We start from the raw sequence: 14,859 nt of genomic DNA, 5'->3' as shown, positions 1-14,859 counted from the left end.
ACCATGCCCAGCATGTAGTAGCGTCCTGAAAAGCCTGCCTCAAGCAGAGCCATACACTTCCATCAATTAATTTTTTTTTTCGTTTACATTCGTATAGATATGTGTAATGGAAATTAATTTATAATGCCTTTTGTATTTATGTATGAAGATTTGTATATATTATTTAGGTTTAAGCGTCAAATACAATCTGTCCAATGAAAGCCTCACCACCGTGACTTAAAAACTATTTGACCAATGCGATTCTAACAAACAGCATTATATGGGCTTATAAAATTCATTATACGCTATTATGTTCCATGTTGATTAGTTGGCTTAAATGGTAATTCACTAAGAATCCAATGAGCGCTTCGGCACCATTTAGTTGCCATATCCTCGCTACCAACAAGTTAAACGGGTTATTCTTACACGACTCTATCCAGTTTGTGTGATTGAGGAACCTTATAAGACTGTTTTTGCCTACACCTACGGTCAGCTCTTTGCAGTTCTCAAAAACCGGTTTGCTGTGGGTTAACAATTTGGCCTTCCATAGAGCAGGGCATTCACAGAGAAGGTGGAAAATAGTTTCCTCTTTCTCTGGTTAATTACAACTGTGACAGTATGAATTGTGGGGGATATTAATTTTGGCTGCTTGCTCACCTATGAGTCAGAAGCCAGTAATGGTTGTCGTGAGTTTGCTGGCATCCCTTCTTTTCATATTTATCAATGTTGACGTTTGTTTGCGGTTGTAGGTGGGCCATATCGTTTTGCTAATTTTGTATGTCGCCTGATCCCTTCATCTGCAATTCGCGATTTGTAGGTATTTTGAGGAAATTATATTCTTGATTTCATCCAGTAGTGTGAATGCCGTTTCTGCAAGAATGCTACCTATGGCGGATCTCCCTCTTGCCAGTTCGTCTGCTTTCTCCTTTCTCTCGATGTTCCGATGTCCCGGGACCCAGATTAAAGGGGGCCTCTTATCAGTGGCTTCAAAAAAAGGTGTTTTTTCTCATTTTTTTTTTTTCAAGGCGAAAAAAGCGACACACAGGAATAATCTTTTGCATTTATTTGAAGGCATGATTGAAGAGTAATAAACAATTTTTTAATATAAATATAAAAACAAAATGGCGGACATATGAGGGATCTCACACAGCTTCTCGCTGCGCGCTAGTAAAACGGCGTGTAAGATTGCGGTCGTAGTTTTCACCTGAAACACAAAAGAAAAATATTGTCTTATTCAGAAGGCTTGCCCGCATATAATAGGCTACTCTTGTATAAAAATATAAAAAAATGAACACACAATTAAGTATTGAAAAAAAGTGCTTTTTTCGCTTTTTTCAGAAAAGGTGTTAAATAACATTAAAAAATTAATTCTTTTTTGTATTTTATTAGTTAATTAGTTGCGCATTTTAATAGATTATCGGTTTGAAACGATAACTTTCGTCGTTTTTTTTAAATCGTACACGCCATTTTCAAAAACATGGTTTCAATGTTTTCAGAAGATAGATGATCTCGCCTGACGTGGGACGGTACACAGGCCTGTAACTCCGAAATCACTTTGAATTCCGCTACAAAATTTTGAGGGCATATTCTCCTGTAATATATCTATCGATTGCAGTAAAAAAATTGATTTTTTGAAGCCGACTGATAAGAGGCCTCCCTTAAGGTAACGTAATGTTTTTGGTCACGGTGGGTAGGCCATTTTTGCTCTCTCCAGTGCCTAGATTGCAGCCAGCCTATCCGAATAATAGCGATATTGCCAATGCTACTCCAGCACCACCATCCATTTTTGAACCACTGTAGTATCGTGAGCATTTAGTGAAATTTCCTTACCCCATTCCTTCCGAAATGGAAAGAGTTTGGCAAAATTCCTGTTGAATGTCACCGTTAGGAAGTCCTCCACGAGGTATGCTGAGTAAATATATAGTTTTTATAAAATGGCCGCCATAGGCGAAATGGTTGCTGCGTGACTACCATTCGAAATTCGGAGAACGCAGGTTCGCATCTCGGTAAAACACCAAAATGAAGAAAACGTTTTTTCTAATAGCGGTCTTCCCCTAACAGACAATGGCAAAGCTCCCACCATGGCAAATGGTATTTATGAAGAAGTCCTTCATAAAATATATCCTCCGTTCCTCTCCATTTGTGGAATACCGTACCCCAAGACGCACCTCACAAATAGGTGGAGCAGCTGGGCCAAACACAACAGAAGTGTACGCGCTAATTAGTTATTAATTTGTTTTTAATAAATAGTCACCACCATTAGCTATAATAGCCTTACATTTCCGAGTCATATTTTGTGTTAATTTTTGCACTCCAAACGGCTCTAAATCAGCCACATTTGATTTTCTTTAAGTTTTTCAATGCAGTTGGCATCAGGCGACTCTGAAAGCTAGTCCAACAGTCAATCTCAATTTGCTCTTTTCACTCCACATATCTTCGGTTACGATATGAAGGCTGACAAGTACCTACAACATCTTCGCAGCAGACAATAATAACGCTTTTTAGCAAGTTTTATTTATCGAAACTGCATCAAAATTAATGGTAAACACAAGCAGCTGTTTGTTTTTAAATTAAATTAAATCCTTTTTCGGAGAAACAGCCCCAAACATGAACCTTGACTGGCTGCTTAACAATTCGTTGAAGTTGTCGATTCTCGACGGTGCAGCAGTTGTATGCGTTGGTCTATTTTTAACCCAAAAAGAACTTTTCAAATTTTTCTTAGCCCATTTAAGTATTTTTCCAATGGAAGTTGGCTGTTGAATTTGAGGTCTTCTGTACGCCAACGTCCTCGATTTGTGTCTTTAGATAGATTAACACTTTTCTATAAAACTGCTTTAGTTTTACTCAACGAAAAGCTCGGTTTTGTAACAAACAAATTAATGATCTCCTAATCTTGCTTTGGAGAGTTATTTTTTTGCTTGGCGTCATCCGGGAAGTTGTCAACTTCGGTATACCGTTGCACTCATCTATTTATTGGCGTATTCGATTTCTCCCAATAATTTGTTTGCAGAACTCTAAGTTTGAATTTGCCGATCACGCTTCCATGAGACAGATATTTTAAACATAAAATTTTTTTTAATTTTATTTTAATTTCCGGGTCAGTACTACCTCTTGTATTACTTTCACGAAAAAGATATGGCCATAACTTGAGTTGGCTGGCTCTGGCTTCTCTTTAGTTGTCTTTCGAATAAATCTTTCGTCGTTTACACCTACTTTGAGTTGAGTTTTGAAAGAATCATATATTCAAAGAGCCCGCGAGTTTTTTCAAAAAAATATAGTGGATAAATCGCTTGAAAGAAAATGCAAACTTTGCTGCAAAATTACCTAATCCTGTAACACGGAACACAGATCAGCAGTCTGGTGCCCAAAACCAAATTTACGTGCCTTGTGGTTTTTACGGGTAATTTCAGCGTTCCTACAGTGTAATTAACTCCTATAAACTAATTTTGTGGCAACCTCTTATTCATAAATTTGCACATCTCTCCCCTCCATTTCAAAAGTGAGCATTAAATACGAGTGAAAAGCGAAATTAGAGCAAAGAAAATGTTGCATGACCAAAACACAATTCAAAAAATATACGCATACACACCTACACTCACACGTGTTTGTATGCACCCGTAGCCGGATGACTGCACGTGGCTGGAACCGCGCAGCGAAAAGAGGGAGCAATTGTATGGATTTACAACAGTAGCAGACAGTAAATATGTAATTAAAATAAAACTGCCATAAAACCACCCACTAAGCGAGTAGCAAAATTAAACAAACAAGAATCAGTGAAGTTAGAAAGAAAAAGCCATGTGAGCTCGGCAAAACCAACCAAACCTAACCCAACAACTGGGCCGACTGCCAAAGAAAATCGCTTGTTTTTATTGTTAACCCTCGAAGTTTTTACTAGTGTTGCTGCTGTCGTCACCAGCTGTTTATTCGCTCGCCTGGCCAACCGCCTGCCTGACCGCCTAACTGCCAGGCTTACTGCTTGCATGTCGTTCAACTCATTATGTGACAAATATAAATTTCAAGCACAGCAACACATTTTCGAACACATTGAAAAAAATGCAACGGCAAGAGGTTGAGCCAGAGAAGCTGGCATGTGGTCACATAAAAGTCGGCAAAAACAGCAACAAAAAGTGAACAAAAAGAGTGGCAATGGCAACTAGTTACATACATACATACATAAATGGCATTTTAGAGGCATTAAAGGCCACAGCTTTCAACCTCAGCTTAGACAATGAATCAGGGCACAAACATGTAACTGCCGACAGTTGAAGAAGAAGAAGCGGCATACAGTTAAATAGAAGAAATGCCAAGGAAAGCCAGGGTAAATGTTTGTATATGCTGATGTACGTGAGCATTCATTGGTAGCACCAAAACGACGGTTAGTTATGGCAAAGAATCAAATGTGGGCCTCATTGAGGCAAAGGGATTTGTAGTTGTGACGGTAATGGAGCAAGTCGTGAAAAATACTGCACTGTGGCATGCTGCGTTTGACAGCAAACCAGAAAAGCTGGCAAAGTGCCTACTGTTTTTTTTTTTTTTTGTTTTTTGTTTGACAAAGTTTTAATCTTAGCGAGCATTCATTCTGACAAATATCGCTCGATTGCTGGAAGAAGAAAAGAAAATTATTTTAAATATCTATGCAGAAATGGCCAGCAGTTTTTAATATGTGTTGTTTCAAAAATTCAAAGCTGTATCTATTAATAGAATCCTGATACGAGTAGATGGAAATGTATCAGGTAAGTCTGGTAAATTGAAAACGCTAAAGCCTTTTTTCTTAATTTTTTTGAGTTACGCAGTTTTCCAAAGAAACGAGCATATATGTATTTATTTACATATATATGATATTTTGAAGAGTGTGAATACCTTATTCTTGACATAGTATTTTATTATAGATTTTGGTGAAATATATTAATTCGCTTCGGGAATTTGATGAGAGATTCGATTTTCAGGTCCGAGAGTGCTGAAAGATTGTCAATTGTTGGAGAGCCTAGAAGAGCGAGTCGACTTCTGGCTAGACCGGGACAACTGCACAGCAAATGCTTGCTCGGTACTTAAAATCAATTGCATCAATCTTGTTTTTCATTAATTCCTTTTTTCGCCCATGGCTGCCAATATTCAGAAAACTAGCCAAATAACACAAACCAAATGAAAAGGTGCCTTTGTTTAGAAATTTAATAATATTTATTTATTCTTACAAATCCATTTCGCACTGACAAAATCCACTTATGTTAAAGTTTTCCCCTCAACTGTATATCTAAGTCACTTTGGTTTCCAAAACCACCTGAAATTAATGAACTGATTTCCATTGAATCCGTTCCAAGGCATCTTTACTTTCTTCCCAGGCTTTGAATTCTTTTTGCGGCAGCTGTGTGGAAGACGAAGTGGAATCATCTCCTCAGCTACTCCTCAGCTGACATGCTTCTTATTTTTTACTGTTTAACCACGCTGACGAAGATGTCAGAAGATTTTCATATCCGCCATTTTTTGTTCCTGCTTTGCACGGTACTATAATGGACCTATTAGAAGTCAGGTTCAACTGAGCCCTGGAATATAATCCTATTGTAGACCTTGAGAGAATTTTTCTTAATCTGGCCGCTTCTGAAGTCTCCTGAATTTCTTTGCAATAATTTTGCCATGATTCGCGCTGCGCAGTTCTAACTGCTTTTTTGTAGTTTTTCAATTCAGCCTTATAGGCTTGCCAGTCCTCTGACCTTCTCGTGGCCTTGACCAGATTAAATATAATAGTTTTCTGTGGGATTGTCTTTCTTTGGCAGTAAAGCTCTTAATTTTTTATTGTAAACTCCCCAGTCAGTTTTCCGTATATTCCTGAACTGGCTAACTTGGGGAGACCTAGTGTCGATTTCGAATGCAATATACCGATGGTCTGAGAACGAATTTTCGTTTGAAACTCGCCATCTTTTAATGTGATTAGAGAACATGTCGGAAGCCAGGGTGATGTCCAAAACTTCCTCTCTGTTCATAGTGACAAAAGTCGGCTCTGAGCCTAAATTCAAAACACTAATTTTATTTTCTAAGATAAAGTCCAGTAGTGACTCACCTCTAGAGTTAGTGTCGCTGCTCCCCCACAGGATATTGTGAGCATTTGCGTCGCAGGAGACAACCAAATGTTTGTTCTTCCGGGCTGCCTCTTGCACCAGAGTACGGACTTCGTCCGGCGGAGCTTCTCTGTCATAGGCCATGTAGGCGGAGGCTAGCCAAAAACCGGTTTTCCCGAGCTCGATGCTTGCCGCCACCATGTCGCCGCTACTAAGCTGTGGGAGCAAGAAGATATTTATATTATTTTTAGCGAGGATGCAGCTACGAATCTTACCTCTGTGTTGTACGGCAATCATTTTAAATCCCTTTACTCCGAGGCCGCAGATTTTATTGCCGTATATCCACGGCTCTTGAATGAGGGCTATGTCAAGTCCACCGGCAGCCAAGCGGACGGAGAGATGCGCGGACGCAAGTTTGGAGTGGTGGAGATTAATTTGGATCAGCTTCATGAGGATCTGTCCGTTTCATCTCCACCATCGTGACCTCGACGTCCTTCTCCGAGATCTCCCCACCCTCAATGTCAGCGAGGAGATCATCTTCGTTAAAAAGCGGCCCCACACCGGTCAGCCTCTCCGAGTCGGTTGAGCATTGGCTGTTGGCCAACCCTTCTGCAGTATCGCTCCGCAAGCTGGCTTTGTCACTCTCCTCATCTGAGTTCAAAGCTGGCTCGTCGCTGCGATAGATTCGAATGGTTGCGTCAACGAATCCGAACCTCACGACATTGTTTTTCTGCGCCAGTGGGCCGAGCGATTCTCCATTGAGGATGAGCATCACCTGTCGCCTACCTTCTACTGGCTCCTCTATTCTCCCTACCTTCCAATTATGTGTTGGCAGGTCTCTGTTGCAGGACTTGAAAATTTCTTCAATTTTGTTTGGCTCTGCCGGCTTGGCCGGAATCCAAACTCGAGCTCGAGGCCTGCTTGGAATTTCATCCTTGCTGACCGCATCGAGTTTGGCACCCGGCCAAACCTCTCCTATCTTGTTTACGGCCAACCTGTAGAGCGTGGCTGACCTAGTGTCTTCGCAGGCGATGAGTTTTGCTATACCCTCTGCAAGTCGTTGTATCGCGCATATCCGTGTAAGTAAATACTTAAAAATTGTTTCGAAAAAGATATTCCCTTGAAATGTGGTGTTTTGTTTTTTTTTTTCCTCGACAGAACTTGTCTTGCTTTGCCTTCGTTAATCTATTTGATTTCTGACAAGGTAGGTGATTAGCCTGCCGGAGCGGCAAACGTTAAATCCCCTTTAAAAAAATTTATTCTATGAAAAAGTTAAAAACTTGTTACCACATAAATTTTATTGTTTTACGTGCAAAAGAAACTTTTCTTAGATAACTTTGGCAGAGGAACGGTGTAATAAATAAAGGGTTTTCAATAACAGGTGTTACAGGTATTCATCCAGACAACGTCTGTTTTCAACAAGACGGAGCTACGTGTCACACAAGCAACGAAACCATTGATGTTTTACGGGAAAAGTTTCCGGACCGTGTTATCTCTCGTAGAAGTGATCACAATTGGCCACCGAGGTTTTGTGATTTAACTCCTTGTGACTTTTTTCTTTGGGGCCACGTGAAAGAGAAGGTCTACGCCAACAGCTCAGTGTCAATTCAATACCTAAAAGATGGAGTTCGTGAGGCTATCGAGGACATAGGGCAGCCATTTTGCAATTCGGCGGTTATGGAAAATTTCATGAAAATGATATTGCCCTGTAAGCGTGGTCGTGGTGGTCATTTGCCTGATGTTATTTTCCACTATTAACGGCATGCCTTCCTCTTTATGATAAAACTTCCGATCATTTATATAATATTAAAAAATATAATTTTTTTTTGAATATCAAAAAAATATAACACAGGTGTTTGGAAAACCCTCTATTTATTTTTTCAACCCACAAGCGCAAGAAAAAAGAAGTTGTAAGGAAAAAATTTCCGCCTGTTCTTGTTTTTCCCTGTCAAATAAAAACACTTAAAATTAGAAAATTAGAATCAGCTACTTCTTACCGTCTGGGTGGCTCGAAAGGCATTTCTCGTTTACTCTTTAACTACTTTGCAACCAACAATTGACGTTCATCACTTCTAGAATTAAAAATAACCTCTTTTTCTAAAAATTTATCGACATTGTTCCCATTTCCTTGTCAATACTCATAAAGCCCAATTAACTAAAAAAATATACATTTCTTTAAACGGGTATTTCCAATAAGATGAAGTGGAAATTGTGCACTGCTAAGACAGCTTGTCAGAGAGAAATTTAATTTTCCAGAGGTTTACGAAGCACAAACGAAATAAGCAAATAAATAGGGCTTCTAAATGTACGAAAAAAAACCAAGCAAAACAAATGCTTCCTCTTCTACTGTAACAACTGCTGCAAAAAAAGTTAATTTCTATTTCTCGGTTCGTTTGGCATAACTGGTATTTTGCTGGCACTAAGTTGGGGTTTGTTTATATCGAGATATTCTTTTGAGCTGCAGCAAATGCATTTGTTCAATGGTTTTGTTGCTGACAGTTGCTATATTGTGATACTAAAACGTTGGATTTGACCGCACACACATAGAAGCGCAGATGTATGCTTACATGAAGCGGGCACAGGGTGGTGGAAAAAGAAATATAATTTTTAAAATTAAATAACATTAACATCACTAAAATTCTGGGTTGATTATGGTTTCATTCTAGTATGGCATTGCATATGAAGCACAATTTCATGCATGGCTTGCGTCGACTGTCGTCGTGATATCACATCCAGTTAGCGCGATTTGATAGGCTATTGACGGTTTTTAGTTTCATCTCCCAATGGCTTTCGGTTGATGAGCCTAAAAGTAGATTTTCAGAGTAACATTAGAAAACATAGCTAAGTCAAATTGCAGGTACATAGCATCACGTTTATCGATATCAGGCTTGGTTTCAGCAATTAATTTTAAAATTGATCGGGCTGTTAAAATTTAAGTTGTATTTCAATACAAAACTTTGCTTGTTTTAAATTTAACATTGTTATAAATTTAAAATTTAATGGGCAACCAGGCAATTTGTTTTCACAACTTAATAATGAAAGTCAAAAAATTCTCACTGATTCAGAACTGAAAGAACTATTTATTGATTATTCATCACAGATCGCCGGAACCTAATGCAGATAATGCGCTTCGGGCGAGTACTGACGCCAATGCGAGACACGACGAAATTATCCACCACCTTGTCAGTGCTCGGCCTCGTGTCATATGTCCACATCTAAAATACTGGCTGGCAATCAAGGTTTTAGGCGAGATGTGAGTACTGCCGGTATTTGGTGCACCCTGTGTTTGCACAAGTGCACCACAGTACGACTGTAATGTCGTACAAATAAAGAGGAGCGTAGTGTAGCAAATTATTTTCACTATTTTATGGTGGAAGCAGAGTTTATACTGCTACTAGGTAAATATATGTATGTACATACACTCCCACTTACAAATATTGGCGCCTGTCAATTTCAGATAAAAAATGATCCAACATTGATTTTCAATTTATTAGAAAACCATTGGCAACTTTCTATTGAGCCAGCTTAATTTTTTTTGTTGGAGAGACGGAATGATAAAAGTAAATCAAAGAAGTCCAATAGTCGTATATGGCATTTTTGTGTAAAGCTAAATCTTTACTCAATTGAAGAGCTTTGCAAAAGAGTTGCGCTCATCATTGTGCATCTTTGTTTGGAATTAACTAAAAACTTGCTTTTTGCATAATTTATATTAAAATTGCATACATACTCACAATTGACACACTGGTGTTATAAAACACGTGTTTTCCTAGAGGCGGTTGTCTTTTAACTATTGTTGTAATCACACTCAACATTATTACAATATTTCGTGTTACCAGCAAAATACATACAAACTAATGTTTTTCAAACACACAGCCAGAAACAAATGTGTGCTCAGGGCATATTTTTGGTCTCTTATGTTCGCCAGCAGAGCGAAAATTCTTTGACAAACTAAAGCCTAAAATTTAAGGACAAGCATTCATTGCTTCATTTTATCAAAAAACTACCAGAAAATTGTAACTAAACACTAAATATAAATTTTTTACTAAAAGGATGAGTGTAAAAAAAAGATTTGTATTTACTCCTGAACAGTTTGGAATTTTTATGCATGTAACTGAGTGAGCTGGTGTGTGACTACCATTCAGTAGTACCCCGATCCAAGGCCCCGAGCACGAGATTCCAACATGCTATTCAGTCGCCTCTCAACAGGCAATGGCATACCTCTGAGTGTATTTCTGCAAAGAAAAAGCTCCTCATAAGAACCCTCTGTCGTTAAAAGGTGTAGATCCCTCCCTTTGGTCAAAAACATCAAGAGGCACGCCACAAATAGGAGAGAAGATCGGCTAAATGCCCAGCAAACGGCTTGAGGATTCAGATTTTAAATTGAAATAAAACAATGAAAATTGAAATTAATTGGTCAATTTTTATTATTTTTGTGTAGAACCATTCATGAAATTTATTTTCCCTTTCAAATGATGGTCGCACCTACGCCGTAATTCGGTCATCTCTAAACACTAATTTGAATAACTCGCTGGAAAACTACAGTCGGTATCTCGTAAATAACTTTAGTAATGTTGGCTTAGGCCGCCGTAGCCGAATGGGTTGGTGCGTGAGTTCCATTCGGAATCCACAAAGAGAACGTAGGTTCGAATCTCGCTGAAACACCAAAATTAAGAAAAACATTTTTCTAATAGCGGTCGCCCCTCGGCAGGCAATGGCAAATCTCCAAGTGTATTTTTGCCATGAAAAAACTCCTCATAAAAATATCTGCCGTTCGGAGTCGGCTTGAAACTGTAGGTCCCTCCATTTGTGGAACAGCATCAAGACGCACACCACAAATAGGAGGAGGAGCTCGGCCAAACACCCAAAACGTGTGTACGCGCCAACTATATATATATAATATAATATATACATATATAATGTTGGCTTCCAATGTCTCAATGGGAACTGATTTACCCAACAGGTATTTAGACCTTATATACCCCTACAAATAAAAGTCCAAAGGTGTAATATCACACGATCTTGGTTGTCAAACCACTGGACCGAGATGAGAGAGATATTTCTCACCAAAACGACGACGCAGTAAATGTATTGTTTCACAGGCTGTATAGCAAGTAGCGCCATCTTCTTGGAACTCAATGTGGCAGAGATGACGGGCTTCAATTTCCGGCATCAAAAAGTCGTTAATCATGGCGCGATGGCGTTCGCGATTCGCTGTTGCACTGGCTCCAACCTCGTCTTTGAAGAAATAAGGGTCGAAACTCCTCCAGCCTATAAACGTTTCCTTTCAATAGATGCAATGGCTGTTCTTGAATGCCTTCGGGTTGTTCTTCAGCCCAAATATGGCAATTTTTCTTATTGACGTAGCTATTAAGCAAAAAATAGGTCTCACCGCTGAACGCCATAATTTGGGTTGACAGCGCGATGAACACTTTTCATAGAGCGTCGATTTTTGTAATACGAGTACAACAATACAATTTGTAAGCGTTGCTGTAAGTCTTTCCATAATAAAATGTCATTGGCTACACTTTAATGGGCTATAAAAGTTTACCCACATTTTTTTTTCTGTTTTTTTTTTGTAATTCTGACTGACAAGTTTTGAAAATTGAAAAGGCCGTTCTCGTTTTTTAAATAATTTGCAGAATGGTTTTCATGCACAAAAAATTTTTTAATGATGTTTAGGATGGGTTGTGAGACATGAACCTCAACAAATGCGACTTGCAAACGTTTCATATTTTTTTTAGTCGCTTCAAATGCAGCGTCAAAAACCACAAGTAATACTGTCCTATAGGCTATTACTAAGCAAATACCTGTCGGATTATACTTTCTTTCGAACAAAACTCCGACTCACCGAATCCACTGCAATATCTACGATTATTATTAGTAAAATAGTGCGTCGTGAATGGTATGAGTATACGAGTATATACATATATTATACAAGGTGAAGTCCAAAATAAATAAGCCTGAGCTGAAATAGAAAGGAGCTTGGTTCTGATAACTTCGAGTTTATTTATTCAAAATAGACCCCTCTGGCCTTGATATACTATTTCGCGCGATCTAAAAGCATTTCAAAAGAGTGTTTCAGGTCATTGACCGGAATGTCCTTCAGGATGTCGGTACAAGCCTTTTGGATGGCCTCTACAGACGCAAAATGTTTTCCTTTCATGGCCAAATACAAATTTTCGAAGAGGTAGAAGTCGCAGAGAGTCACATCAGCCGAATACGGTGAGTGATTGATGGTTAAAATGCGATTTCTAGTCGAAAAATCAGTCACAAAAGTGGATCGATGAGATGGTGGATCATCATGCAATAAGCGCCAGCTTCCTCCTTCGCGGTATTCAGGGCGAGTTCAACAAATTCGGGGCAAAAAACGTTTTAGAACGCCAAGATAGAAGATAGAAGATAACAAATGAGCATCGACTTGACTTTTGACTTCTCTTCTTAGGTGGTGGTACCAGTAAATAAGAAATAATATACACAAATATTTATATATTTTTTATTTATTTTTTTATTTTTTATTTATTTATATTTTTTTAATTGTTATATTATTCAAGAAAATTTTAGAGAAAAATATCTTTATACATAAAATTCACGTATGGTAAGGTGCGAAGCACGTTTTGCCAAGCGGTACTTGGCACTCTTTACATATCGCCTTAGTGCGAGTCAGAATTTCTTGAGAACTGCAATTGGTATGATACAACGACGTCGTATAGTACCTTCAACAGGAAGGTGTATTGCCTTGCGTTTGGCAATTTGTGGCGTTCATAAAGCCCAGACATCTGATCCTCCCATGATCTCCCTATAAAATTGTATTTAACATTAGTCACAGAAGGGTCGTGACAATTACTCAATACCAATATTTTTTTCGTGTCTTGCCATTTTGCGTATAGAAGTCCAGTTGATGTGCATTTGAATTCCGTTTTCCAAATAATACACATTTTCGATGCGCCGAGGTTCGAAGCGACGTCATCAATGGCGCTTTCAGTATCATCGTTATCGCTGTTAAAGCTCAAAACACCACTAGGTAAGAATCCCTCGTCAGCATCCTCATTCTCCTCGTCTACTGAATCTTCGCTATCACTGGAAGTAGTGCAATCACTTGGAAGAAAATTGTCGGAATTCGCCCTAGAGAAGTCTTCTGAGTCACTGGTACTATCAGCTTCGTCTTCCGGCATTTTCCGGATATCTTCAGGGTCCATTTTCTAAGGATAATATAAATTTTGATTAAAACGAGGAGTCACATTATGTAGTATCATATTTATAAGACTAGTGGTACACATATGTAAAACTATACCGGACGAATGGTACTCATAAGTACCATATGCTGAAATAAGTGCAAAACTATATATTTTTTATAAATACTTATATGCGCAAATTGTAAACACTTTTAAAAACCTTCATTTTATTGTAGTTTCTATATTTTTGTCACCTTAGCACTGAATATCTTAGAAAAACTCCGCGAAAACCAACTGCGATTTTAATTTCACTGCTTGTCAGTGCAAAAAACAGACTCCTCTAAAGATTGTAACGGAACTTATCAGTATGTATTTAGAAAAGAGTAGAGATGATCAGGTGAATAGCATAAACCAGCAGAAATTCACTGAGTCATTATTGTGTACCACACATGTGTACCATTCGGGTCGAAAGGGTTAAATTTAATTATTAAATTAATTAAAAGTAAAATAAACGAAAACCCCACGTTGGTAACAGTTGAACTTGCAATGAGTCAAACGTTCCATTGCAGGCACAAATACAAATACGTTGCCAAATATTCTGACTTTACGGACATAAAAATTTGGAAATAATTCATCAGTTTGTTGAATACAGCATTGGAAATTGTTTTGTTTGACGCACACCTGACAGCTTACTTACCACAGTCACAGTTCAAGTTGACTCTGCGCACACAGCTGTAGTTTGGTCTTCTCGTTTAAACTTGCACGCGGAATATGATATTTGGCCCTTTATTTTGTTCTCATTCAATATCTCTTTTCAGGGCATGTTTTTCTTTTGAAGTTTCTCTTCCATTTGCACTTTTGCCAGCGGACAAGTTGCTGTGACGTGAATAAACAACATTGCGTGTGTACTTGTACAGGGTGCCGCATCTATACTTGGCATATGAAAACTTTGACAATTGTTGCCCGACTTGCTTTTTCTACAATATATCGTTTCAGAAAGAAAATATAAATACAATAACTGCAAATAAACAAATCTTAACTCAGCATGCGTACTGGCGAAAAAGTGCAATTTGTTCAACGTTGTGGCAGAAAGATGATTGCATTAGCGCCAAATTCTTAAAATGTTTAGAGTCGCCTTATCTTGAGGGGATTTTTTTTGTTATAGAGGTGGCACTAAGCATTGAAAGCCGAAATGAGGGACTTGCCTTCGGCTAACCATACTAAAAATGCACCTCTACTCCGTTTCCCTTTGTTCGTGGAACTACCGTTAGGTACTGCTTTGCAGAGGGTGAGTGGGATATTGTTTTTCCATGAACATATGCACAAACACTCCACGCAACGTAACTTTATGATGATTTTATTTGCTACATTGCAAACAGCGAACCAATTTTTTGTTGACTCAAGCAAAGTATAAATCAGGTTGTTAACCTTAAGCGGCTTCCCTACCTTATTGCTCAAGTCAACCCTTTCGGTTCCGAACTGCGGAAAGTCAAAAAATCACTATTCTCCGCCTTCAATAATACTATCATTTGCACAGAAGATGCAGTATGGGCTGCTTTCATGTTCGAATTTATGTAAATAAAACGGGTGCCATTCTTTGTGTAAGGTGCAAATCTACTTTCCTATGATGAATTCTTACAGAAGGAATTAGGCGA

The 14,859-nt window shown here is 38.5% G+C and overlaps 1 protein-coding gene across 6 annotated transcripts; it reads right to left on the bottom strand.

The window, feature by feature from the left end:
• Nucleotides 1-12,557: 12,557 nt before the first annotated feature.
• On the bottom strand, nt 12,558-14,023 carry LOC128860339 (uncharacterized). 6 transcript variants are annotated; one of them, XM_054097811.1, is made up of 4 exons: nt 13,425-13,794; nt 13,324-13,353; nt 12,906-13,231; nt 12,558-12,828 (listed from the first exon to the last, which is right to left on the bottom strand). In XM_054097811.1, the coding sequence occupies exons 1-4, from the start codon at nt 13,428-13,430 to the stop codon at nt 12,792-12,794; spliced, it is 399 nt and encodes a 132-aa protein (XP_053953786.1). In that variant the 5' UTR covers nt 13,431-13,794; the 3' UTR covers nt 12,558-12,791. The 6 variants fall into 6 exon arrangements, with proteins under 6 accessions (XP_053953786.1, XP_053953781.1, XP_053953784.1 ...); XM_054097810.1 differs by having other exon boundaries at nt 12,561-12,828; nt 12,884-13,231; nt 13,425-13,789; XM_054097806.1 differs by having other exon boundaries at nt 12,558-13,231; nt 13,425-13,793.
• Nucleotides 14,024-14,859: the final 836 nt, after the last annotated feature.

Source organism: Anastrepha ludens, chromosome 4 (genome assembly GCF_028408465.1).
Source record: "Anastrepha ludens isolate Willacy chromosome 4, idAnaLude1.1, whole genome shotgun sequence".
Classification (NCBI taxonomy): domain Eukaryota; kingdom Metazoa; phylum Arthropoda; class Insecta; order Diptera; family Tephritidae; genus Anastrepha; species Anastrepha ludens.
The sequence above is the reverse complement of the archived record's forward strand: the minus strand, read 5'-3'. Positions and strand labels throughout refer to the sequence as shown.

Coding starts and splice junctions, on each gene's coding strand:
- LOC128860339 (XM_054097806.1), bottom strand. Junction 13,232..13,323: donor TTATGAGTACCATTCGTCCG/GTATAGTTTTAC, acceptor TATTATCCTTAG/AAAATGGACCCTGAAGATAT.